At 36.8% G+C, this 24,149-nt stretch overlaps 3 protein-coding genes across 7 annotated transcripts; 2 read left to right on the forward strand and 1 right to left on the reverse strand.

Annotated features, from left to right (window-relative positions):
• The first annotated feature begins 308 nt into the window (after window positions 1-308).
• LOC122356201 (polycomb group RING finger protein 6-like) lies at window positions 309-6,598 on the forward strand. The gene is given in 11 exon segments (XM_043254706.1): window positions 309-631; window positions 1,100-1,199; window positions 1,308-1,404; window positions 1,687-1,742; window positions 1,854-1,913; window positions 2,035-2,067; window positions 2,070-2,154; window positions 2,744-2,771; window positions 3,390-3,488; window positions 5,232-5,318; window positions 6,179-6,598. Coding segments are annotated over 11 exon segments (834 nt in total). The 5' UTR covers window positions 309-490; the 3' UTR covers window positions 6,227-6,598.
• A 1,467-nt stretch (window positions 6,599-8,065) lies between these two features.
• inaa (internexin neuronal intermediate filament protein, alpha a) lies at window positions 8,066-10,985 on the reverse strand. The gene is given in 4 exon segments (XM_043254701.1): window positions 8,066-8,605; window positions 8,608-8,726; window positions 8,818-8,942; window positions 9,860-10,985. Coding segments are annotated over 4 exon segments (1,428 nt in total). The 5' UTR covers window positions 10,916-10,985; the 3' UTR covers window positions 8,066-8,477.
• A 1,078-nt stretch (window positions 10,986-12,063) lies between these two features.
• Window positions 12,064-22,977, forward strand: nt5c2a (5'-nucleotidase, cytosolic IIa). 5 transcript variants are annotated; one of them, XM_043255524.1, is made up of 19 exons: window positions 12,064-12,113; window positions 13,111-13,228; window positions 14,122-14,160; window positions 15,156-15,229; window positions 16,623-16,740; window positions 16,834-16,929; window positions 17,202-17,293; window positions 17,375-17,432; window positions 17,537-17,630; window positions 17,731-17,784; window positions 17,895-17,978; window positions 18,083-18,124; window positions 18,491-18,598; window positions 18,677-18,743; window positions 18,839-19,009; window positions 19,971-20,022; window positions 20,284-20,344; window positions 20,795-20,971; window positions 21,055-22,977. In XM_043255524.1, exons 2-19 carry the CDS (start codon window positions 13,128-13,130, stop codon window positions 21,301-21,303), a joined length of 1,737 nt encoding a protein of 578 aa, XP_043111459.1. In that variant the 5' UTR covers window positions 12,064-12,113; window positions 13,111-13,127; the 3' UTR covers window positions 21,304-22,977. The 5 variants fall into 5 exon arrangements, with proteins under 5 accessions (XP_043111459.1, XP_043111460.1, XP_043111461.1 ...); XM_043255528.1 differs by lacking the exon at window positions 12,064-12,113 and adding an exon at window positions 14,252-14,355 and having other exon boundaries at window positions 13,126-13,228; XM_043255525.1 differs by lacking the exon at window positions 14,122-14,160 and having other exon boundaries at window positions 12,065-12,113.
• Window positions 22,978-24,149: the final 1,172 nt, after the last annotated feature.

Raw genomic sequence — 24,149 nt, forward strand, 5'->3', positions numbered from 1 at the left:
CTGACTGCTTTTGATTGTGCATTCTTTAATCTTTAATAAAACTGCCATTGGGTTATTTTGACTAGGTAAAAAAACAAACAGCCAACTAACTATAAAAACATGATAACCTAATAAAATCATGATTTTTTTTTTTATTCTAAAAACATTTAAAAAAACAGATATAAGTTATGTTTTTATGCAACAAAAAACCCCCATCTTAATATATTTCGTAATACTCTGTTTTTACAGTAATCATTTGCATCTTTATTTATACATTTTTACGTTATTGTCTTTGGGGACTTTTATTCTAGCCTCATTAAACCGCGTCACTAGAGTCTCGCGCGCTCACCGTGAAGGTGCACAAGTAGACCGAAGTGTTTTTAAACTTGTGCCTGAAATTTACCGTCCGCGACTGACCTCGAATGAAGCCTTCCACTCGCTCCACAGACGGCAGACAGGCATCCGTGGTAGTTCTGCAGTAGTTTTGAGGGCTTCGCTCTTTGGCTGCGCTATGGACGGAACTGCGCGCAGACTTGTGGAGGAGGGATCCACGCGTGGGTCCTCTCGGGCAGACGCTTCCCTCAGCGGAGAGGATGAGCGCCGTGACACCGGCCACCACCCGAGACCTCACGAAACGCATCCCGACGACGAGGTAAAACACTAAATCTACAAAAAAAAGTAGTCCTCTTTTTATTTCCAAATACTTGAACTTGTGTAAGTTGTTACATCGCATATAAAGAATTAATCCACTGAAATACTACTCATACTTCTATACTTTAACTTACTTGTTTGAAAGTTATATATGAGATTTTAGATGAGGTAATATGAATAATTATACGAATATATATGAGAGTATTGTGTACACATAAGCGGAAAAAGTTGTCCTAAGACAAGAACGCTTTTAGTTTTAGGAAGACTTTACTGAAAGGTTTTGATCCACTTCACTAGTGAGCGTGTGTGTGTGTGTGTGTATATATGTGTGTGTGTATATATATATATATATATATATATATATATATATATATATATATATATATATATATATATAGTATATAGTATAGTATAAGTGTCAAAGGGTTATATTTAATTTAATTTTATTTAATGTTTGCTTTGTTTAAAGCGCACCTTGCCTCTTAGGGAATTTTATCCCTATATTCGCTGTGCCCTCTGCAATGGATTTTTCATTGATGCCACCACCATCACAGAGTGTCTTCACACTTGTACGTGCACATTTCCGACCAAATATAAATTGATTGATTGTTTTTTTCATATTTCCACGCAATCTGTGATTTGTGTGGCGTCACACCTGTTTATTTCCACCTTCACAGTTTGCAAGAGCTGCATTGTCAAGCACTTTTTCTACAGCAACAGGTGTCCTAACTGCTCCATTGTTGTGCACCAGACACAGCCACTGTACAGTATCAGGTAACTTTAGTTTTATTATTATTTTTGGTTAATGACGTACTTGTCGATTTCAGCTTAAGCAAACCGTCATGTATAGGGCAAAGTGTTGTTTACCAGTTTTGGTCTGTCACTAGAGATTTAGTCTAGCTGTTATGTGCGACGCCATCTCTTGTGTCTAATTACTGCTGCCTAGCAATAACAGCCTCACATACTTCCCAGGGTCTTTCGGGGTTCTTAAAGTGTTTAATTACTGGTCATGTTTTAGCATGAAAGTCAAATCATTCATCCCTTTTTCTCTTTTAGACCCGACAGGCAATTACAAGACATTGTTTTCAAGATGGTTCCATATTTGGAAGAAGGTTAGAGGAGTTTATGTTGAACTCCTTCTAGTTGCGCTTTTGTTGTCCTATTCTAATTATGTAAATATATTTGAAAAGCGTTTCACAGATTTTTTTTTCCTTCTTCTTCAGATGAAAGGTCACGAATACATGCATTTTATAAACAGAGAGGGCTTGACATTCCTAGACCAGGTTTGTTCATGCAGTCACTCTCCTGAAGGTTATTCCTCGATTAAAAGTGCATAGGTGATGCTTAGTAATATTATTCTAATGTACTTATGATGCAATCACTTCTCTCTTTTTTTTTCCCCAGTGGCATCTCCAGCTTCATACCCAGTGAAGCTTCCCAGAGACTGAAGAAAGACATGCTGCCTCGGTCTGTTTTTACTATTCCCTCAGAGTTAGATGTGTCTCTGATGTTGGAGTTTGTGGGGTCAGTATTGTTGATTTCTGATTACATTTATATCAGAGATGTCATTCGGTTTCTAGAGCTTTCAGTTGACTTTATGGGAACGTAATTAAAATTTTTATTTAAAAAAAAAAAAAAAAACATATATGTTTAATTTTTGCAATAACACACACCACTGAATCACTTGGCCTGGACTGGGCATTAAGAAGTAATTAGGGTCAATTTTGGTTTGGTTCAGTCTTTCTAAATGCTAGGTGTTGTGTATCATCACTAGATGGAGCTACACAGTCAAAAATCAAAAGACTCTTTAAAGCCATGATTTTCAGCCTTTTTGACTTAAATGCCTCCCATTGCCCAATGCAATATTCAAAGCCCCTATTTATTTGCTGAGATATTATACCTGATATTTCTGCTGGAATTCTTTTGTTTTCTTTTTTTTAATCAGTGTATTGCATTAACATGCAGTGATTCGTGTTTTTTTTGCTTTCATAATATTCTGTGTGATCTTCAGCAAAAGCAATAGTTTTTTAGTAATATTTTGTTTGTGTCTTGAAGTACCCCCCTGAAGAACCATTTCATATAATCTTTACTTTTACATTTCTATGATTCACAGAGCTGAAAAGGGTATTGAGAACTATAAGGTAATGTTTATTTGTCATTATTTGACTATTAATATTTGTATTAATATTTTGTTCACACAAAACAGTGCACTTTATGTTTAGGAAACGCATTTCAATATTTTCTGCGTCAGTATCATCATAGAGTGCCTTTAACCCTCACAATACTCAAAAATATTTCATTTTAAAGTTTTATTTTCTGATTCGCTTTGTCACATCATAAATAGTATGCACTCAAGTACTATACAAACATTAGCTGAGCTCCATGCATTTTATTTCGTTATCTTTAGATAATTATGGGCCATTATTTTAAAAAAGATAAACCATAAGTCGTCCACGCATGTCATGGGCATACATATCAACGTTAAATATGCTTTATTTGCAAACTTAATAAACTGTAAGCTTAAAGAAAGTCATACAATTCACACGTCTTTTTCTTGTTTGGAGAAAACTGTTTTTTGTTTGCATGTTATTTCCTCAACACCTAGCTATCGAGCACACTGGATTATATAGATACGATCGAATTATTACTTCAAATATTATGATATTATGTTTTATTTAAAAAAACAAAAATCATTTAAATGTGTCGATCAGCGCATTGTTTTTCATTTTTAATGTCCTGATGATATTTTCACCCTCAAGCCCCTTGAGAGGAAGTATGTGCGTGTGTCAGGGGAAGCCACTGTCCGTCACGTGGAGCTTTTTATCAGGAGGAAGATGGAACTGAATCAAAACTGCAAGGTGAAATCTCTCCCCTTTATCTTTGTCACCCACAGTTTTTTTGTGTGTGTTGTGATTCATAAACCACGTTATGTGTAAGGTTAAGCGCTTGGTCTTAAATGGCTTGTTTTCATTAAACCAGATGCATAAATCCTGCTTCAGAGGGTCAGCAATGTCAGAGGTTTGAAAGATATGTGGGGTGAGCACCCCCCAGCTGTGTCAGTCGCTCAATAATTCATGCTGACAGGATGGGCAGAATGAATCAGACACCACCCTTGACCCAGAGCAAAGATATGCTGAGTCATTTGATGCTAAATTGTTCTTTTTTTTTTCACCCTTAGCAGACTAAATTCAGATTTGAGGGTTTCCACAATGAGGTCATCATGTAAACGTGTGATTAAAGAAATGATGTTATTAGGATGTTCCTTTCCTCTCAACACTTCAGTGACTCTGTCACACTTCACAGTCCTGCCACGTTGCCGCTTTAATTAGTTTCCCTCTAATCCCAATTCTGGATAAGGATTTGAGTCCTTGAAAAGAACCACAGCTCAGTCGAGCATAGAAATGACCGTCTGTGGTTGTGAATAAATGTGATTATGTTTAAAAAAAGAAAATCTAGTGTGTGTGTGTGTGTTCTGCTGTCTTTTCTGTGGACTGACACAGACATGTAAAATATTTTCAACTGTAACACTTTATTCTTTAATTTAGTGTCCTTGTTACATACTGTACGTTACGTTATGCATAATTACATGTATCTAACACTTATTCTAACTCTATATTAAGTATATGGTAGTTAGCTGTATTATTACATTGTAACAAGAAGACCTTAAAATGAAGTGTAACATTAAACTTCAAGCCACATACAACAGCTTGAAAGAAACATACTAATGTATTTACGTTATTTTAATAGTTTATTGTTCATAGTATGTATACATGCGGTGTGGGTTTGGTTCAGGTTATGCATAATGTTGTTTTCCACATTTGCATTTGTTCCTCCTTATTTGATTACTGTGAGGCTAAAAATACCTATTTGACAATTTTGTTTCCAATGACGGCTCAAAGGTTAATTCAGAATTAATATACTAAAATCAAATATACTACAAAACTTCTAATTTTGGCTTTTTGCAGCAGTTGTTAGTAAAGGCTACTTGCAGGTTGTAGGGCTGCTTGCAAAGTTGTATCTGGATTACTGGCTTAGGACTTTTTCCTGGCGTCCAGTCTCTCAGTGGTGATTAGCTAAGACTGACTTGGCCTGGTGAGGAACACCTCATAGTGCCAGGGACATCTACTGGGATAGAGGTGAAAGAGGAGACACCAGGGTTTGTGTGCCTCGCTCCAGGACAGCCCGCTGTGCCCTGCTCCACATACTAGACTCGAGACTAAAAATTGTCTGATCATTTTGGGAATACACTGAGGCTGTATTGTATATTCATATGGAGACTTGAAATGCATTTCCATCTGGCATTTTAAGGTCACTGTGAAAAAGCACTATTCTACTACTGAAATCCAACTTCTAACTTTATTAATGTTTGCTAAGGCAAGAATCCGTATTTCTGTTGACAATATTACTTGTTATATATTTGTCAGTTTTTTGGCATTGCACTGTGGTCAGGAATGATACTTGAAACCATGCAGTGTTTTGAGGGCAGGTGTGCTATTACCTTTTTTTAAGTGACTAAAAGCACTGGCATAGATGATACGACAGACAGAAAGACGTGACTTGCATCACTTGCCTGAACATTTACATTCTGCTTTATTTGGCAGGTTGATGTTGTGTGTGGAGAGCATCTTCTTGAACAATGCCAGTCTTTGAGAGAAGTTTGTGACACCATGGGGGAAAATGCACTGCAGGTGGATGTCTGATATTATTTACCTTTCATATTTTATTTTTAAATATTTTGCAAATAAAAACGCTGGAGGCACAAAGAATTTCTTAAAAGGATAGTACTGCCTTTTACTCATTTTCACATATTTCCAAGCCTGTGTAAGTTTATTTCTTCTGTTGAACACAAAAGAATAGTTTTTTTTCTGTTTCTTATTGACTTCCATACAATTTTACCTTGCATTAAATGTCAACCAGCAGCTGTTTAAAATAACAGAGTGAGTAAATGTTTTTTAAGGGGAACCATCCCATTAAGGGTTGTTCAGTGAATAGCAGTATCATTGAGATGTTTTGGGTTTTTTTTTTTTTTTTTAAAAGAGAATGAGCTTTATGTAAGCTGTTAATAAGTGTGAAAGCAGGCGTCTTACACAGCTCCTGTCTCGCCCTTCACGCAGCATTACATTAGAGCCTTACCTGCAGCTTCAAATGCTGCGGTCTCTCGAAATAGCATTTTACTGTTTAAAAAAAAAAAAAGACAGAAAATTGACAATCTTTGGCAGTCTTTTTTTGTTTTTTTGTCTTGTGATAATCCATTGTGGTTAATCATAAATACATCAAAATGTAATTTTTGTTATTTTCAGTAGCCATCGCTACTCGGATGATCCTTGAGAAATTGTTTAATATGCTGATTTGCTGCTTAATGTTTTTGTGAAAACTAATACATTTCTGATTTAAAAATGTCTTATTTTACTGTTCATTAATTTGTGTTCTTACTGAATACTATACTATAGTATTAATTTATTTAAAAAAAATAGCTGACCCAGAATATTTAAACTGTAGTGTAAATGCTGCATTCCTTGAAACCTAATTTCTTATTTTCCTTTCTTAGGATGGCATGCTGGTTCTGCATTTCGGACTCGTTCTACCTGCTCAGTAAAGACAGAATGAAACTACCTTATATAGGGATTTTATTTTAAGAGCTCTACTGAATTTTACCATAATAGTTCTATGCAGTGATTCTTTGTCTTCCTGGTTGTCTTCTGCTCAATGTGATTAAACGCATGTCAGCATTCTTTGAGCAAATGCATTAAGAAACATTAGAGCTGATTAGATATTTTCAGATGTTGTTTGTTTGTTTGTTTGTTGGTGGGTTTGATTTTATTGTTTGTTTGAATTCATTGTTTCTTTGATTGATTGATTGAGTAACTGTAAAGATTCTGTAAATTCTCTTTTATACATTTGTAAACTAAGATAAACAGAGATTAAGTAATTGCTCTTTGTTTCTTAGAATACATAGTTTTGACATGAATTTTGTTTCTTGGTTTGTTCTGCCTCTGGCTTAGCTGACAAAAAGTAAATCAGTACTTTGAAAGAAATAATTCATTTATGTAACTGGACAGTGCCTACTTTGTAAACGTTTAATCCTGCACAGAAATGACGAAGTTCATTTGGTTTACAGTCTCCTCAACTCTTTCAGGGTTTTTAAGTGGTTCTGTTTGTCACTGTATGTATTAGATTGAAATCTTTTTGTATTTGATGAGCCATATTGTGTTACTACAAGACCTTTGGGGAAAAGATATTTCATGATTTTTCACCTGTTGCAATATTGTAGTTTAAGTGGTCTTTATTTTACAACTAAATGTTAAACTGGGCTCGGCCAGAAGCGGCGCGCATATATAAAACTATGCAAATATTATGTGTCCCTTTTTCATTTAATTTTCATCTTTTGAGTTTTGAGTCACTCTGATTTTGTTTGTGTGCTGCTGATTTCAAAGTGACAGTCAGGGGTTGTCTTCTCACCTCAGATGCCGTTTAGTCCGCTGTATGGTCAAAGCCGATATCACAAACATCTCTGGAGAGTCTGAGGCTCGGTGTAACAGAGAGGGGAGGGACAGACAGGCGCTTCTCACTAACCCGTAGGGACTGCCTCACACACTGTCTGCGTGCTGTCTAAGTCTAGCTCGTTTATTTATTTGATGTTGCTTTTTAAGATTGTTCAAGTGGGAATATAATATTAACCACTGACGTGTGTCTAATTAGTGTATCTCTATGGCTCTTTTGACCTACTCGTGAATTTTTTAGGTTCAATACTGTCTTGGTGATTATAAAAGGAGTTTGCTGACCTTTTTCTAACAAGACAGTCACTCTTGAAAGGGCATCTGCTGCCGTGTTTTTCAGTGATTGACAGTCTTTCAGAATAACACAAAGCAGAAGGAATGTGGCTGAGCGGAGGAGAAGATATAATCAGTAATATCTTCTCCTTTTTTGTGGATGGATTCATTAGCCTTTAAAAAGGAAGTAATCTTTCTACCATTGAATGGGTTAGTTATGCAATTCACATGATTAAATAAACAAATTTTTAGGGTCAGTATAGATCCATTGAATGATTCAGTGACATTGAAGGCATTTATAATGTTACAAAATATTTACATTTTAAATAAATACTGTTCTTTTATTTTATTCTTTAAAAGAAACCTGGAAAAATGTATTTGTATGATAAAATGTAAAATGTTTGTATGTACAGATTCCACAAAAATTAGCACCACGTCATATCTTACCAACCCTAAAACATTGGAGTGTAACATGTAACAAAACACTGTTTAAAGGCTTAAACCATAAAAAATAAACAAATCCTTTATGGTTTAAATAAATGAGTTGCATGTAAAAAAAAAAAAAAAAACACATTAATGTGCTAAAGCTTGAGTTTAAAAAATAGTAATTAAGAGAAGTGTAATAACATTAACAACAGTGATTTATGAATAAAAACAACTAACACTTCAGTTATTGACTTTATTATAGTTAAGGCATACATGTGTTACAGTTAATTCAGCAGTTTGGTCCCTTATTCGTAATATGCCAGAGTTCTTTCCTTTCCTAAATATGAATATATCCATAATCACTGAATCAGTGCTAATGCTGGCTAATATAATAAGTTCATATTTATACTCCATGAACAGGACTGAAATACAATTTAGAAACACAGGAAATATTTGAGGCCTAAGTTCTGAAATATTAAGCCAGCATATTGCAGCTATAGTATTTGAAACAAGATATCACAATTACAATATCTTAAACACGTCACCGATGACTATAAACAACAACTGGCAGATTTGATCTAATAGTGATTACTGTCAAACGCCCCAAAGACCGCTTATCTAGAGAAGCGTTGGTTTAATAACCGTAACTTTCTAATTTGAGTTAACATCAACATTATCGCTCTTCTCTGCTTTCTTAATCACAGCGGTTTCTGCCGTGTTTTCCTCCCGCTTGTCTCCTGCCTTGGATTTGCCGTGTCCCTCTTCTTCTTTCTCTTTTTTTTTTTGGGATTGCGGGTTGAGGTGAAAGCGGAGCGGCTCTGATACCCGTAAGTGATGCTGGGGGCACTGGAGAATGTCACCCCAGAACTGAAGTGGGTTTCTTCGCCTTCTAGTAGCTTTCTATGAGGACGTCAACGACGACTTGTCAGTTCTCATTCAATTCATTAGTTATTTATAAAGTACAATTAATGTGGAGTTGTTGGTGCTTTACCTGTATGCTGCAATTTCAATGTCTAATGCCATCTTGACGTTCAGAAGATCCTGATACTCCCGGAGGTGACGGGCCATTTCACTCTTGGTATTTCTTAGATCAATGTCCAGCTGCCCGATTGTTTCCTGGTCAATGGGATTATTAAAAATATAAATCAATATTGTCCCGAGCACAAAAAAATTCAGTAATTCCTGCCATTATTCTCATAAATAAATGCAATGCGTTGAAACCAGCTTGCACCTTTCTCATACTCATGACCATTAATTAATTTAGCTCAGCACCAAAATTAGATCTTTCTTATAAAAGCTGAAGTGAACCTTTATCTCTTGGCACAGAGTTCAAAGCAGCTAATCTGATTTACACTGCCACTTGTTTCTCTTTGAGAAGATGAAAGGTCATAGACTATGTCTCCGAAGAACCGCAAACTAAAATGATTTAGATATTTAATATGGCAGCATGCTTAATGCTCACATTTGCAACTCATCAAGAAGTTGTAACACATCCCTATAAACATAAACGGAAGTTATCATTTGGATTCCTTTCACCAAGTGAACATGACCTTGCAGAAACCTCCCTTGCGAAATCCTCTTTATCAAGAGACTCTTCTTAGCGGAATTAACCTCGGCCACCTCTCGTGTGCGATTAGTTCAGCACCATGGACAGAGCACTCCGCTTTACTTCACATGCCTTTTCAAACCGTCTCAGTCCTCTGGTGTAATTCAGAGTTCTTATAATGATCACATTTATATTTTTCGTGAGCTCCTAATAGGAGTTGTCTGATCACATGAAATGTTTATATTTTTAAACATTTATGTGCCGTGCTGCGGGACTGTATCGTGAAGGCGCACGTTTATTAAAATTGGCGAAGACCGGCCACAGCACATGCTTTCCTTTACGTATTAATACAATACAAAACTATTTTTAAAAGTACTAAAGACTTGAGAGGGAATTCCTTAAGAGCAATACATGATTGGATAATAAGGCAGATAGATAGATAGATAGATAGATAGATAGATAGATAGATAGATAGAGATGTGTCTACCTGATAACCTGCGACCTCGGCATTGTGTGTATCTTCCATCTCGCGGATCTGTCGCTCGAGTGACTCGTTTGTGCCTCGCAAGGTCTCGATCTCAATAGTCTTGGACTGCAGTTGTCTCCTGTAGTCGCTGATCTCCTCTCTTGTGGCTCTCATGGCCTCGTTGGTCCTGGTGGCCTGCTCGTTGAGGCTGGCGAACTTTGATTTGTACCATTCCTCGGCCGACTGCAGGTTCTTGGACGCGAGGGTTTCGTACTGCCCACGGATCTCTTTGAGGGCCGAGGTCAGATCCGGTTTGGACAACTCCACTTCCACGGATATCTGCGCCGCCTGGATCATGCCGGTCAACTCCGCCACCTCCTCGTCATGCACTTTCCTCAGAAAGTTGATCTCGTCTAAGAGGGACTCGACCTTTCTCTCCAGGTCCACGCGCACCATGGTGGCATCGTCCACGTCTTTCTTGTAGGACCTGAGCGTCTGCTCTGCCTCCTCGCGCACTCGGATCTCATCCTCAAACTTGCCCCGAAGTTTCTGCAAGTCCTCCTCGATATTGTCTCGCTCGATGAGAATGTGTGATTTTTCATTGTTCAGCTCGTCCACCTGGGCTCGCAGGTCCCGGATCTCCTGCTGGTAGAGGTCAGCCAGCCTGGACGGCTCGTTCTGCCTCTGGCGCAGACTCACCAGTTCAGTCTCCAGCACTTTATTGTGCTGCTCCAGATTGCGCACCTTCTCGATAAACATCGCGAAACGGTCGTTGAGACCCTGCAGTTGCTCCTTTTCGTTGGTGCGCACGATTTTAAACTCGTTGTTCAACACGGCCGTTTGGGAGAAATCCACGCTGTCGAAATGCACCGGCGAGAAGGACGATGACCGGCCCGATCTCTTGTAGTAGCCCGCCGGAGGCGCTGCTGCGGAGAGAGTGGGACCTGAAGCCGCTGGAAGACATGGAGCTCCTCGAGGAGACATTGCTCGTCCTAGAGGTGGAGCCGGTGAAACGAGGGGTTTCCCGAATATCTTTCTATAGGATGAGGACATGTAGTTGTCTGATCCGTAGCTCATCTTCGTCACAACTAAAGGAGTCTAAAATGGGTGTGCTTGTGATTATATACCCGGCGGACTGTCCCATTCTGTCATGTTCCTCTGGTGGTGACAGTTAAGATGAGACTATACCTTTTCAGACAATTAAAACGTGAATTTAACTGTAACGTTTTCAGCGGGTTTGTTTGACGCATGCACACAAAGGACAGATTTTAGGTCCTTTAAACTGCTGTCTGTCGATGGAACTGTCCAGGTTTGCGCAGTTTTGAATGGATCCGAAATTTAACAGTTAAATCGATTTAGGCTTGATCAAAGAACTTGTTTAGATCCTGGATTTTTTTTCTCTTTGTGCTATATTAAATGTTTTAGATGGCCATCACTGCATTACAAATTTTAGCAAAAAAAAAAAAAAAAATGTTGGTCTCCCGGAATGACCAAATGACAATTGACCAAAAGTTATTTTTAATAGAGTAATTTAATTTAAATAAATAAATAAATAAATGAATAGGCTAAATAATTAGTCATTGTCCTTGCACTGTTTACTGGGTTTAGATAAGAATTCACACGAATTCCTTTGATTTTATGATTTTAATGATTTTATGTTTTTAATGAACAAACACAACGTTTAAATGTTGATTATATTTCTATCCCCCACCCACAATTTCTGCTTCTAAATAAGGAAGAATGATTTGTTATTAGATGAACGTTTGATGAATTTAATAAAAAATAAAATAAACAACACTATTTTGCTCTTTGTGTTTTTTTAAAGTTCTGATTTAAACTTTTAAACTGTTCTGAACGCAGTTTAAAAACGTGAACCAATAGATGGCGATATTTCTCTTCCAATATCTGTTCTCTCTCTCTCTTTTAACGTCTGTTCGCTGATGGAAATCGAATACATCATTTTACTTTAATCATATACATGTCACTGTCAACATAAAAATAAATAAATGAAATACATAATAAATCACTGCAGTTGGTCTGTGTGGCTTTTAGATTCATGGTTCGTTTTAGATTAGATCGTGTAATATATTACACTACTTCCGCACATACTATAAGCCATTATGGATTCATATTAATTGTGTTTACAATAGGTTTTAATATTGTTTTGAATCTCGCCATGTAGTCGCTGGATGGACATCTAGTGGCTGGATGGTTTGCGCATGCGCAGTATGCAGATAGCGCAGAACTGCAGTTGTTGGTCGTTGAAGGAGGTGAGGTAAGCAGCCTGCTGAAATTGAGCGCATATTCGCTTTTCAGGAAACAGTAGTTATGGCATTAAAACGAAGTGGAATAACTGTGAATAAGAGCGTTTAAACGACAATCGTTGAGGCAGTTTGCTCCATCTTACGCATTAGTTTCCGTTTAATCAAAACTAAAGGAATGTTAGTTAGCTGTGGTGCTAACTTTACCATCACGGAACTGCATGAGCAAGAGCAAAGATCTGCTCGCATTATGTCTCGATATTATTAATACATTTTTACTAAGGCAGGCTGTGGAAACTCACCGTTGTCGTTATATAAATAAAACAGCAGGTGCTTTGAATTCAATAAGATAGCGGATATATACTAACCTTATATGAATGGTCTTGTATATGCAACATCAGACACATATGAAAATAATATACACATTTATTTGTGTTTTGTAAAAATGTGTACTTTATTTGAATTGCTGATGGTATTTTACAAATATCACTATTTTTGCTAAACCTAGAGAATAAGAAAAGTAAATGTATTTCTGGGATTTTAGTTAAAATAAATAAATAAACAAATAAAAATACATGTTTTCAAAATACTGTGTGTCTCTGAGTTGTATTTCAGCGTTAACGTTACAGAAGTAGTTCCTTAAAGGGTATCTAGAGAGCATTATCATAAACCTGGTATTTTGTAATTTGTCTTTAAACATTGTTTCAAGCAGCTTAGTGTAGCTTAGTGTTATTCTTGTTTATTTTTGATACAGGAAATACTGTCATACTTAAGTGTAGCATTAGATCAGATGGGATGGACATTTTGAGATTCTGTTTAAACACGTTTGAATGTCTCTGTTTTTTGATTGTGAAAATTTTGCATGTCATCTGCAGGGCTATTTTGCAACAATGTATTGTGGTGAAAATGTAACCTCAGTGCCATGTATATTCAAATGCATTGTGTTCTGCTGTCTGCCTGCACTGCATAAAAAAAAAAAATCTTCTTTTTAAGTGCTGCTTTCTTTCTCAGACTTATAACGGTTAAAGATGACAACCTCTTGGAGTGATCGACTCCAGAATTATGCAGAACTTCCTGCCAACATGGATGGTTTATCCATGAAGAAATACAGAAGAGAGGTGCATCACAGGTACTTACGCATTTAACTTATGCTTTCAACTATGAAGGCCATTGCCGTTACTATCTTGGTAACTTGAAAACAAATCCATTGTCTTATACCTAAATTTAATCAAGACAAAAAGTTTTCAGAAATGGTCTCCGCTCCAGTTGATATTATGATCAATAATAAAGATGTATATTCATTAAAATACTGAAACTTTATGTGCACAGTGCCACGGGGTAGGAAAAATAGGCCTAACTTTCAGTCAGTTGTATATCGGTTATTAGCATTTTTTAATTTTAAATGTAATGTGGTGAGTAGCATGTTTACTGTTGTCATGCAAATATGTTGTTCTGTGGATGCACCTGTTTATATGTCTGTCTGTGAAAATCTGTCGGCTTCGTTGTTGAAAGTATGTCAGCTTGCATGTGATTTATGCAAAAGTTGTCTATTGCAGTCTTTTTGTTCAATTAAAAGAATGAATTGTTTTCTCAGCGTGACCAACTATTAAATGTCTTTCAGTATTACACAAAAAAAAAATATTTTAAATGTCCTTTGTAACGGCGTACGTTCACATGAAGATTCTCGTATTCCATGTGTATTTACTTTAAGCCTTTTGGCATGTCAGCATAATATTTGCAAGTTCCTAAAATGCTGTGTTTGTTATGATAAACAGTCATTTCATGAGAACAATCCATATTTACATGCAGGCTATGCTATAAATGTGTTTTTCTGCGGAAAAAAACATCATGGCAGTCACAAAGTGCAATTTAAAATAAATAAAAAATAGTCTGTTGGTATGAAGACCTGAAATGTCATTTCTAAGCATACAAGACTTATAAGACACAAGAATTATTTATGTAGTGCCGTTAGCCAGTGTGTACTGATATAATATATAGTCCATGTATTCCTTTATTACAAAGCTTACCACAGGAACTGGCCCACTGTCATCCTTCTATGAGGTATGCCAAAGTTATTTTTGTTGACCTGCAGTGCTGACTGATTATCTGTTTTGTAATTGATGTTTTTTTTTCTCCCATGTACTCATCACAGCACAGCACTAAAAATACAAAATGAACAAAACCATCAATGCTTTTGCACTGTGCTGTGATTGTATGTAGGTGTCCATAGGAAGACCTGTGATGGGATTTGAATCTGTGAGATCATTCCTTCATTTTGCCTTCCCTAGCCATATGTCCTTCATTCTTCCTCTTAACACATCACTTAACCGCTAATTTATTCCTAGAAATATTTTAAATGTCTTACTGCAAATGCGGAGCTGAATTAAGATGGTCTAGCATCAGGTGAATTCAAATAAAAATATATCTTTTAAAATCAAGTAAAAATAACTGACCATAGCGCAATTTCAAACCCTTTCGAACACAATAACAGATATTTGATTTAAACTTAAAATCACTATTATTAAATCAACTATTATGTCGCAGCAGTTTACAATTTTATCTTTTAACTGTAATTTAAAAGTCTTGTATAAAAATGCATAGTTTGATTGATTAATAATAGCCGTTCATATACTAATATTATTTTTATGCATCATGTATCAGTTTATAGAAGGAAAAAAAAGAAAAACAGGTTTGTAAAACAGATGTGTTCAGCAGGCTATGAAGTTGTTTTAAAATGTTTTAGTCATTACCACCCCAAAAAAACTTGATTTAACTGTAAATCAAGGAATATTACAGATTTGCTCCACCTCATACTTTGCTGTTGCTGGCCGAAATAGGATTAGGATTAAATATCATTTAACCAAATGTATTAATTCTTTTACAGGTCACAATACGTCAGTGTGACTCATTATCTACACTAACATAAACTCCTTTAGAACTGAACAGCTCACGGATTGTGTTCAAGGCAATGGAATAATACAGTCTGCTGAATTTAACACAGAAAACGTATCGCATCAGTGGCATTTATCTTAAATTGACTGCTTTTATCTCTGCAGAGTTTTTGTCAATAGAAGTTTGGCAATGGAGAAGATAAAATGCTTTGGCTTTGATATGGACTACACTCTAGCAGGTAAGATTGAGTGTACGCCGCCTCTGAAACAGTGTGTGCCTTGTTGTAAGTCTTAATGAAGTAAGTTCAAAAGAATCGTAAAGCATTGCGAAACGGTAACACCATAGCGGGGTACTGTAAGGCAATCCTCGGTGTCATGGCTCTGTAAATAGCACCCCTGTCTTCAGCTGGCTCATGTCAGGCACATGATTTCTTGCACGTAAAGCTCCCAACAAGATGAATGGGTGCATTGACATCCATGATATAAAATGTGGTGCTTTTGATTGGTTATCTCCCCGTTTATGGATCTGTAATGATAAACGAGTGCTAACGTTCACAGGAAACTATGTTCTATTGCCAGCACACAGCCTAATATTACCACCAAGCATGAGCTGCTTAGTCTGCTGGATCAATGTGCGTGCTGCTGCGTAACTCCTTCTAATTGCAGAGCAGTGAATGTGCTTACCTCGGCAAGTAATTCAGCAGAAAAAAAGTGAAGACTGCACAATAATTTTGACTCCATTTAGTTTCATTTTTATGCTAATGATTAGTCCATGTTGGTCAGTAAAATCCTTGGATAAACGTAGATTCGGTTACGGTTGAGGTGTGACAGTTACAAGGATATTTGTAAAGCTTGATCTTGAGGTCAGCTCAGCTTCAGCAATGCTTTACATTTCCTTCCTTTCTTTCAAGCAGAAGATTGCGATATCTTTGTGGAAATTACCAGCTGAGGTCCAAGGGGGTTTCTTGCAACATGATACAACTTAATACAGATGTTTTGCCTATAAAGATCCTGAGAACATTCTGTTCACTTAAACCTTTTTGCTTCTATTAAGAAATTAAGCAGTTAAGATCCGCTTTATTAGGCTCCTTGAGAGGGTTTGTGTCTTTAACAACAAGCCACAGTTAGTCAGTTGTTCAAACCAGTAACCACTAACCAGTGTTCCATATTTTACCAACAAATGAAGGAAATGGATTATTTGGCAACAATAATACCATTTGTCAATTCTTTTTGATATACACTACTTGATATCAAAAGTCAGTAAGATTTTGTTATAGAAAGCACACACATGCTCAGTAAAAGTGAAAGTAAAGACTTTTTTAAATTAAAAAATATGTCATGTTTCTATCACAATTTCTATCAAGGAGCACAATTGTTTTCAGTGTTGATAATAATAAAAAAAGTAATTTCTAAAGAACCATGTGACACTGAAGACTGGAATAATACCTGCTAAAAAATTTGCTTTTCTATCAAGAGTTAAATCCTTAAATATATTCACATAGAAAGTAGTTATTTTAAAATATAATAATTATTGTTTTATTGTATTTGTTGATCAAATAAATGACCCTAAACTTTTAAATGGTGTTGCATATTATAACATTTTGATCACTCTGTGTTCTTGTCTGTTAATAGTGTATAAGTCTCCGGAGTATGAATCTCTCGGCTTCGATCTGACTGTGGAAAGACTGGTTTCCATCGGTTACCCACAAGAGCTGTTAAACTTTGTCTATGACCCCGCTTTTCCCACAAGGTGATTTCAAAGGTTGTTTTCTAACGTGCTCTTCTAATATCCTTTTCGAACTGTATTTTGTCTATATTCACACAAATTCTGTACATCTCTCAGAGGCTTGGTGTTTGATACAATGTATGGAAACCTGCTGAAGGTAGATGCGTATGGAAACATCCTTGTGTGCGCTCATGGTTTTAACTTCCTGCGTGGGTGAGTCTGCACTCATAATTTAAGAGCAACTGATGCCCTGCATAGTGCTCACTTTGCTTGTGCATTCATTCTTCTGCCTTGAAAGCTTCATTTTTAGTTTTTTATTTAATATATATAGTATATAAATGAAAAAATATTTGGAAGAACATGCACTTTTTAATCATTAACAATAAGACAATATTGCATTAAGGAAGTAAATGGTTTCACTTATTTTATGTAGATGTTACAGGCACATCATAATTTGTGTTTTTTCAACTGTTGTTTTTTCTTAGTCCAGAGATAAGAGAGTTGTACCCAAACAAGTTCATTCAGCGTGGAGATACTGAGCGCTTCTACATCCTCAATACACTTTTCAACCTCCCAGGTTAAAATCTTCTAGCAACTAATAACAAAATCCAATATAGAATCTATAGTCCATGTTAACATTGTTTTTGTGCTTTGTTAGAGACATACCTCTTCGCCTGCCTGGTTGACTTCTTCACTAGTTGCTCTAGATACACAAGGTTTGTTTTTGTGCCCTCATTTTAATGCTTCTGTGGTTTCTCAGGCATGAAAGTATGGTAGAATCGACATTTAATATGACCTTTTAATTTTTTGGCCTATACAGTTGTGAAACTGGCTTTAAAGATGGAGATCTTTTCATGTCTTTCAAGAGCATGTTTCAGGATGTCAGAGATGCTGTGGATTGGGTCCATTTCAAGGTGAATGCCAAAATATACTTTTGCCAAATGCCAAAAACGGCCTTTGTTGATTTAACGTAGATTTCATACTGTGGGTAACTGCTTTTGTGTGACATTTCAGGGCTCACTCAAGGAGAAAACAGTTGAAAACCTGGAGAAATATGTGGTGAAGGACGTAAGTAACCAATTAATTCAACAACTTCTTATTGACCAGCGCTTTTGTTACCTTATTTCACTTTGTATGTTTATTCCTAATTAATTGTAGTTTATTGTGTTTCTATCTAGGCCAAATTACCATTGCTTCTAAGCCGAATGAACGAAGTTGCCAAAGTGTTCCTTGTTACCAACAGTGACTACAAGTACACAGATGTGAGTTATTCTAGATGCAGCAGCGCAAATCAAGAGCCCATAACCATCTAAAAAATATTTTTTCATTAGAACCAAATGTAAGATGTAATTTCCTCTCTTTTCAGAAAATCATGACATACTTGTTTGATTTTCCACACGGCCCAAAAGTAAGTAATCTTCAGTATTGTTGTTCACAAATGTAACAGTGGTTGTTTTCATTTGTCTCGGATCCCAAATGAAAATGTCCACTGACAAAGGACACTACACATTTCACATATAATTTGTGTCGAAGACATGAACCACCAGCAAGCTGCACTGTGTAAAAGAAGTCTCTGAGGATTAATTTACCAGTTATGATGTGTCTGTAGTATTACAGTTTTCATTAAAAAGTGTTCTAATAACAAATGTTGAAAAAAGTGGGTATGAAGAGAAAGGCAGGAGGTATCAGGGGCCATATAAGAACTCATGTTATTGCAGTTTTATCACGTACACAAAGACAGTGACAGACTGAATCTATTATTTCTTTATTATAGGCTGGTACGCCTCATCGGCCTTGGCAGTCCTACTTTGATCTTATTCTGGTGGACGCCAGGAAGCCAGTGTTCTTCGGGGAGGGCACAGTCCTGAGACAGGTGGACACGGTAAGATCCTCTAGACTTGCGTGAGTAATGCAAGTAATGTGACGGACTCATTGATTTAGCCATGTTTCTGTTGTGCAGACCACTGGGAGACTGAAGATCGGAACATATACAGGCCCCTTGCAACATGGCATAGTGTATTCTGGTGGTAAGATAAAAATAAATGATGTTCTTCATATTTAATTATTTTTTAATTCTGGTCTTTTCTAAAATATCTAATTGAATATGCTGTATTCTCCCCAGGTTCCTCTGACATAGTTTGTGATCTATTGGGAGCAAAAGGAAAGGACATCTTGTACATCGGTGACCACATCTTTGGAGACATCCTGAAGTCTAAGAAGCGTCAGGGCTGGAGAACGTTCCTGGTGATTCCTGAACTGGCTCAGGAGCTGCACGTGTGGACCGACAAGAGCAGTGAGTCTGTGACAAAAACAACAATGGAAACCTTTTTAATTTAATTCAGCTAGCTAGTAAAGCTACATTTCTCATTTTCTTTTAATTAGTTAAAGGGTTACCCCATCCTAAATGTTTTGGGAAATTTATGATATTTTGGATGAAAACTGGGAGGCTTGTGACTGTCCCATTGACTGCCAAGTAAGAACACTGTCGGGAAAAAGTATGAAAGACATCATCAGAACAGTCCATGTGCCATCAGTGGTGCAATCTGAATGTTATGAAGAGCCAAGAAGACTTTTTGTACGCAAAGAATTTCAGCAATATTTTTAGCAATTTGCTTCTGTGTCTCTTCACATCACTGTAGCACCATTTTGGAGAGTATCCACTAGACGCAAAATGCGTATGCTCTTCTGTAATTTGAACAAAAAGTATTCTCGTCACTTTACGAAAGTGTTATGACTATTTATGACTATTATGACTATGTCTGTAATATTGTTCTGGGTCTGGGCAATGTTCATTATTTGGCAGTCAATGGGACAGTCACAAGCCTTACTCTTTTCATACAAAATATCTTCAGTTGTGTTCCACAGATGAACAAACATAAGGGTAAGTGAATGACAAAATCTTAATTTTGGTGTGGAGTAATCCTTTTTAAACTAAAATTGAAATAACAATGAATAAAAACACACACACACACACACAAAAAAACGAATTAAGAAAAAACTAAAGAATAGCTCATCTAAAAAAGAAAATTAGCTAACAATGTACTTACCCTCAGGCCTTACAAGATGTGGTTTCTTTATATATATATATATATATATATATATATATATATATATATATATATATATATATATATATATATATATATATATATAAACCATCCTGATACAAAAATAACTGCGCAGACACACATCATGCTCAGTTTTATAGCCATGGGAGCAGATGAGGACAGTTCACTGTGTTCTCTTTTTTGCAGCACTGTTTGAGGAACTACAGAGCCTGGACATTTTCCTGGCAGAGCTCTACAAGTAGGTATCATCCATGAACTCTTGCTCAGATGTTTGCAGCGCTGCCATCCAGTGCCTGTGCGTGCTCTCTGTCATGCACTCGTTTACCCAGAGAAGGACGCTCCCTCCCTGCTGTCTGCAGCCATTTGACATGCAGATAAAGGGGCGCGCATTCCTTTCTATTTTAGGACTGATGTTTCACTTCTTCTATTACTCGTTCGTCCCTGTTCTCATCCCAAATCTCATTTTGTCGATCCTTTCTTTTCTTTTTTTTATCCACAGACATTTGGACAGCAGCAGCAATGAGAGACCCGATATCAGTTCTCTTCAGAGAAGGATCAAGGTATATTTCTTGTTACACTGGAAAGCTGTGCACTGTGTCCTGACAGTATTGTCATTGAAGTCATGTTACTGTGGAGAAAAATCCATTTTAAATGTATTTAGGTTTTCCACATTTTAAAGGATTAGTTCACACATGTCATACAAGATGTCAAGGTTTTTAAGGAAACCATTCCAGGATTGTTCTCCATATAGTGGACTTCAGTTGGGAGACTGTCATTTTCTAGAAAAACACTATTTTAAAATATTAATTTTGATGGTATAGGTTACATTAACAGGTTGAACAGGTCAATAGCTGGGACTTGAGATTAAGATTTTTTTTATTCTCTTATTTTGATTTTATTGCATTTATTGCTTTAAAAATACAAAATCAGTTAAAAGTAATGTGAAATTTTATTACAACTTCATATTTTAATTTATTCCTATGCATGGCAAATTTTTCTGATTTCCTCAGAAAGTGACCCATGACATGGACATGTGCTATGGGATGATGGGAAGCCTGTTCCGCAGCGGTTCTCGTCAGACTCTCTTTGCCTCTCAAGTGATGCGTTATGCTGACCTGTACGCTGCGTCCTTCATCAATCTCCTCTACTACCCTTTTAGCTACCTGTTCAGAGCCGCCCATGTCCTGGTAAACTCAACAAACCCACTACAGTCTACAGTTGATGCATTAATCATAAAAGTCACTGTATTTGATTGTTGTTTTACATGTAGATGCCTCACGAGTCCACGGTGGAGCACACTCACGTGGATATCAACGACACGGAGTCCCCCATGGCCACCCGCAACCGCCACTCCATCGACTTCAGAGACCGCGAGTGCAAGAGACACCAGCTGACCCGCTCCATAAGCGAGATCAATCCGCCACACCTCTTCCCCCAGACGCCGCAGGAGATCACACACTGCCATGACGAGGATGACGATGAGGAGGAGGAGGAGGAAGAGGAAGAGGAGGAAGAATAAGCCTGTGGCATCGCCGTTAACTGGATTTGGGTTCTTGGGTGTCTGAGGTTTAAATAAGTATATTCATTGCATTCACACTCAGCCATATATTTTATAGAGATATAAGAGAGGGTGTTTATTTCTCGCGAAGTGTATTATGTATTTTAGAGTTTAAGGTCTCATGAGAGTATGAAGCTAGAGCCGGGTTTTGAAAGTTCTAGCTTCTTATTTTTAAATGAGGTCCAAAGATGGCCTCACTGTGAAACATGGAAGTATTAACAGGGAGAAAAGATCCCTGTTTAAACTGAATCGCGGAATCAGTTATTTGCATGATATTAAGGGATCAAATAACAGTTACAAGGTACGTCATTGACTTGAGCTCGAGGAAAATGCATGTATACTTATTTTGCGGCTGCGTAAGGCCTTCGAAATATGGATAAGAGCCATGTAGCATGCTGGGAAATGTCGCACAACAACGCAGCTTGCTCGGTATCTGTCTGACTGCCTGTTAAGTGCTGTAACATCGCCATCTTCTCTTCATAACTGGTCGTTTGCAAATTGCTGTCATGTTATTGGGTGAAAAATGCAACACGTGAAACTGTTGCCATTTTATGCAGAGGGATATACAGGGTTTCTGGTTGCTAGATATGTGAGTGTAGTAACGATTCGGGAGAGGACCTCAACCCTGAAATCTCCCCGTATTTCTTATGCACTCGCCATGATCACTGTGTTAATATTAGACCTTGAATCTAAAGCTTAGGTTCATTATTTAGCCTACTATTTTTATATCGACTGACATAAAAGCGAATTCAGCCAGATATATTAAAAAACAAATCTTTTTGTTTGATTTTAGCGCAACAGTTATTTTTTTGGCAGTTTTTGTGATTTAAGATTCAGAGCTGACGCAGAGCCTTGTGATTGACAGTGGACCAAACAGAATCACACTCTGGCATAATAAACATTTATCATTTATACAGTTACAGTCCACATCCTACAACTTTAACTTTGTTTTTGGCTGACATGGTGCTCTGTTTGGCATCAGAAGTGGTTTTGTCTTATGTTATTGTTTTATATCAAAAGGGAATTTTGAAAGGGTCCATGCTGCTCTGGAATACCGTAATACGTGCACTCATGTATGCTGTATGGGTTTATTTTAAACAGTCTTGTTTATTTTGGACTGGTGTTCAATCAAAGTAATCTTGCCAGTGTAATTTGTGAAGGCTTTCATAACCCAAAGACTGTTATTAGATGTCCTTCATTTGAAATTCACAGATGCTGTTGAAGATTATTGATTTTGTGACTGTATTGTGTAATAGTGATATTTTTGAGTTTGCTTTAACTTAATAAACACCCCTTTATGTTTATTTTTAGTCTTTTGCATTCAGGTAAAATCTGCTGTATATGGGGTGTGGTGAGTTTGTGATTCGTTTGTACTTTTTATTGTTTAAAGACTCTGAAAGATTCTGTTTGAGCCCAAGACCTGTGAATCCCTTTTTTAAAATGGTTTCCTTTTACCTTTGTTTCGTGTTTATTTTGTTGGTTTTATGTTGTGAAAACTAACAAACTGTTATGATTGACTATTAGAGAATTAGTTCTGTAGTTTTAATTTGTATCAATTTTTTGTTTTGTTTTTATGTTTTGCATTGTTTGCTTTGGCTTGTTGCGTATGAAGAGAATAAAGTTCCTGTCATGCAGCACCCCCTTGTGGTTATTCAGCAATAGCTGTCTGCGTCGAATGGAAACGTTGTGCTAACTAGGTCTTGTCATTTGCTGAAAGCCTGGGAACTTTAACTTTAAGGGCCAGTTGTTGAAAAAGCTTAACCTTAATCCCATGTTTTGCTATCCAGGATCATGTAATATTTTGTGATGGTTTTTCACAGCAAAACTGGATAGGATCACAATGTACCAGACACAGTTTTTCAGATGACCAAATCTAAATTACTAGTGCTCTATGGAGCCTCAAGAGGCCAGTTATGCAAAAAAAAGGATTTGATTTCAACTATCAGATTGGATCAAATCTTAAAATAAAATCAGGATTATACACTGATCTGGTAACAGAATACACACACATGCAGTAGGCTATATTTGTGTGTGCGTATATAGATACACACTTCAGACAGGTAGACATTAGGCTACTTCATAAACCTCATTAGCCTAGTAATGTAAAAAGAGTTCTTGGTACTACAAAATAATTATTAAATGGTAATATTTTCGGTTTTAAAAATATTTCAATTTATTAACAGCAATTTTCTAGCTGATATATACATGTATGTGTGTGTGTGTGTATATATATATATATATATATATATATAAATAGAATTATTAGGCAAGTAGTATTTTTGAAGATTAATTTTATTATTGAACAACAACAACCATGTTCTCAATCAACCCAAAAAAACTCAATATCAAAGCTGAATATTTTTGGAAGTAGTTTTTAGTTTTAGCCATTTTAGGAGGATATCTGTGGGTGCAGGTGGCTATTACTGTGCATAAGTATTAGGCACCTTAAACTTCCAGAAACTGGCAATAGGACTGGGAGTTGAGCTTGACTCCATCCTCAACCCGAGAAGACCCCACAAGCTCATCTTTGATGATACCAGCCCAAACCAGTACTCCACTTCCACCTTGCTGGCGTCTGAGTCGGACAGGAGCTCTCTGCCCTTTACCGATCCAGCCACGGGCCCATCAATCTGGCCCATCAAGACTCACTCGCATTTCATCAGTCCATAAAATCTTAGAAAAATCAGTCTTGAGATATTTCTTGGCCCAGTCTTGACGTTTCAGCTTGTGTGTCTTGTTCAGTGGTGGTCGTTTTTCAGCCTTTCTTACCTTGGCCATGTCTCGGAGTATTGCACACCTTGTGCTTT

Source organism: Puntigrus tetrazona, chromosome 13 (genome assembly GCF_018831695.1).
Source record: "Puntigrus tetrazona isolate hp1 chromosome 13, ASM1883169v1, whole genome shotgun sequence".
In the NCBI taxonomy this organism is placed as follows: Eukaryota; Metazoa; Chordata; class Actinopteri; order Cypriniformes; family Cyprinidae; genus Puntigrus; species Puntigrus tetrazona.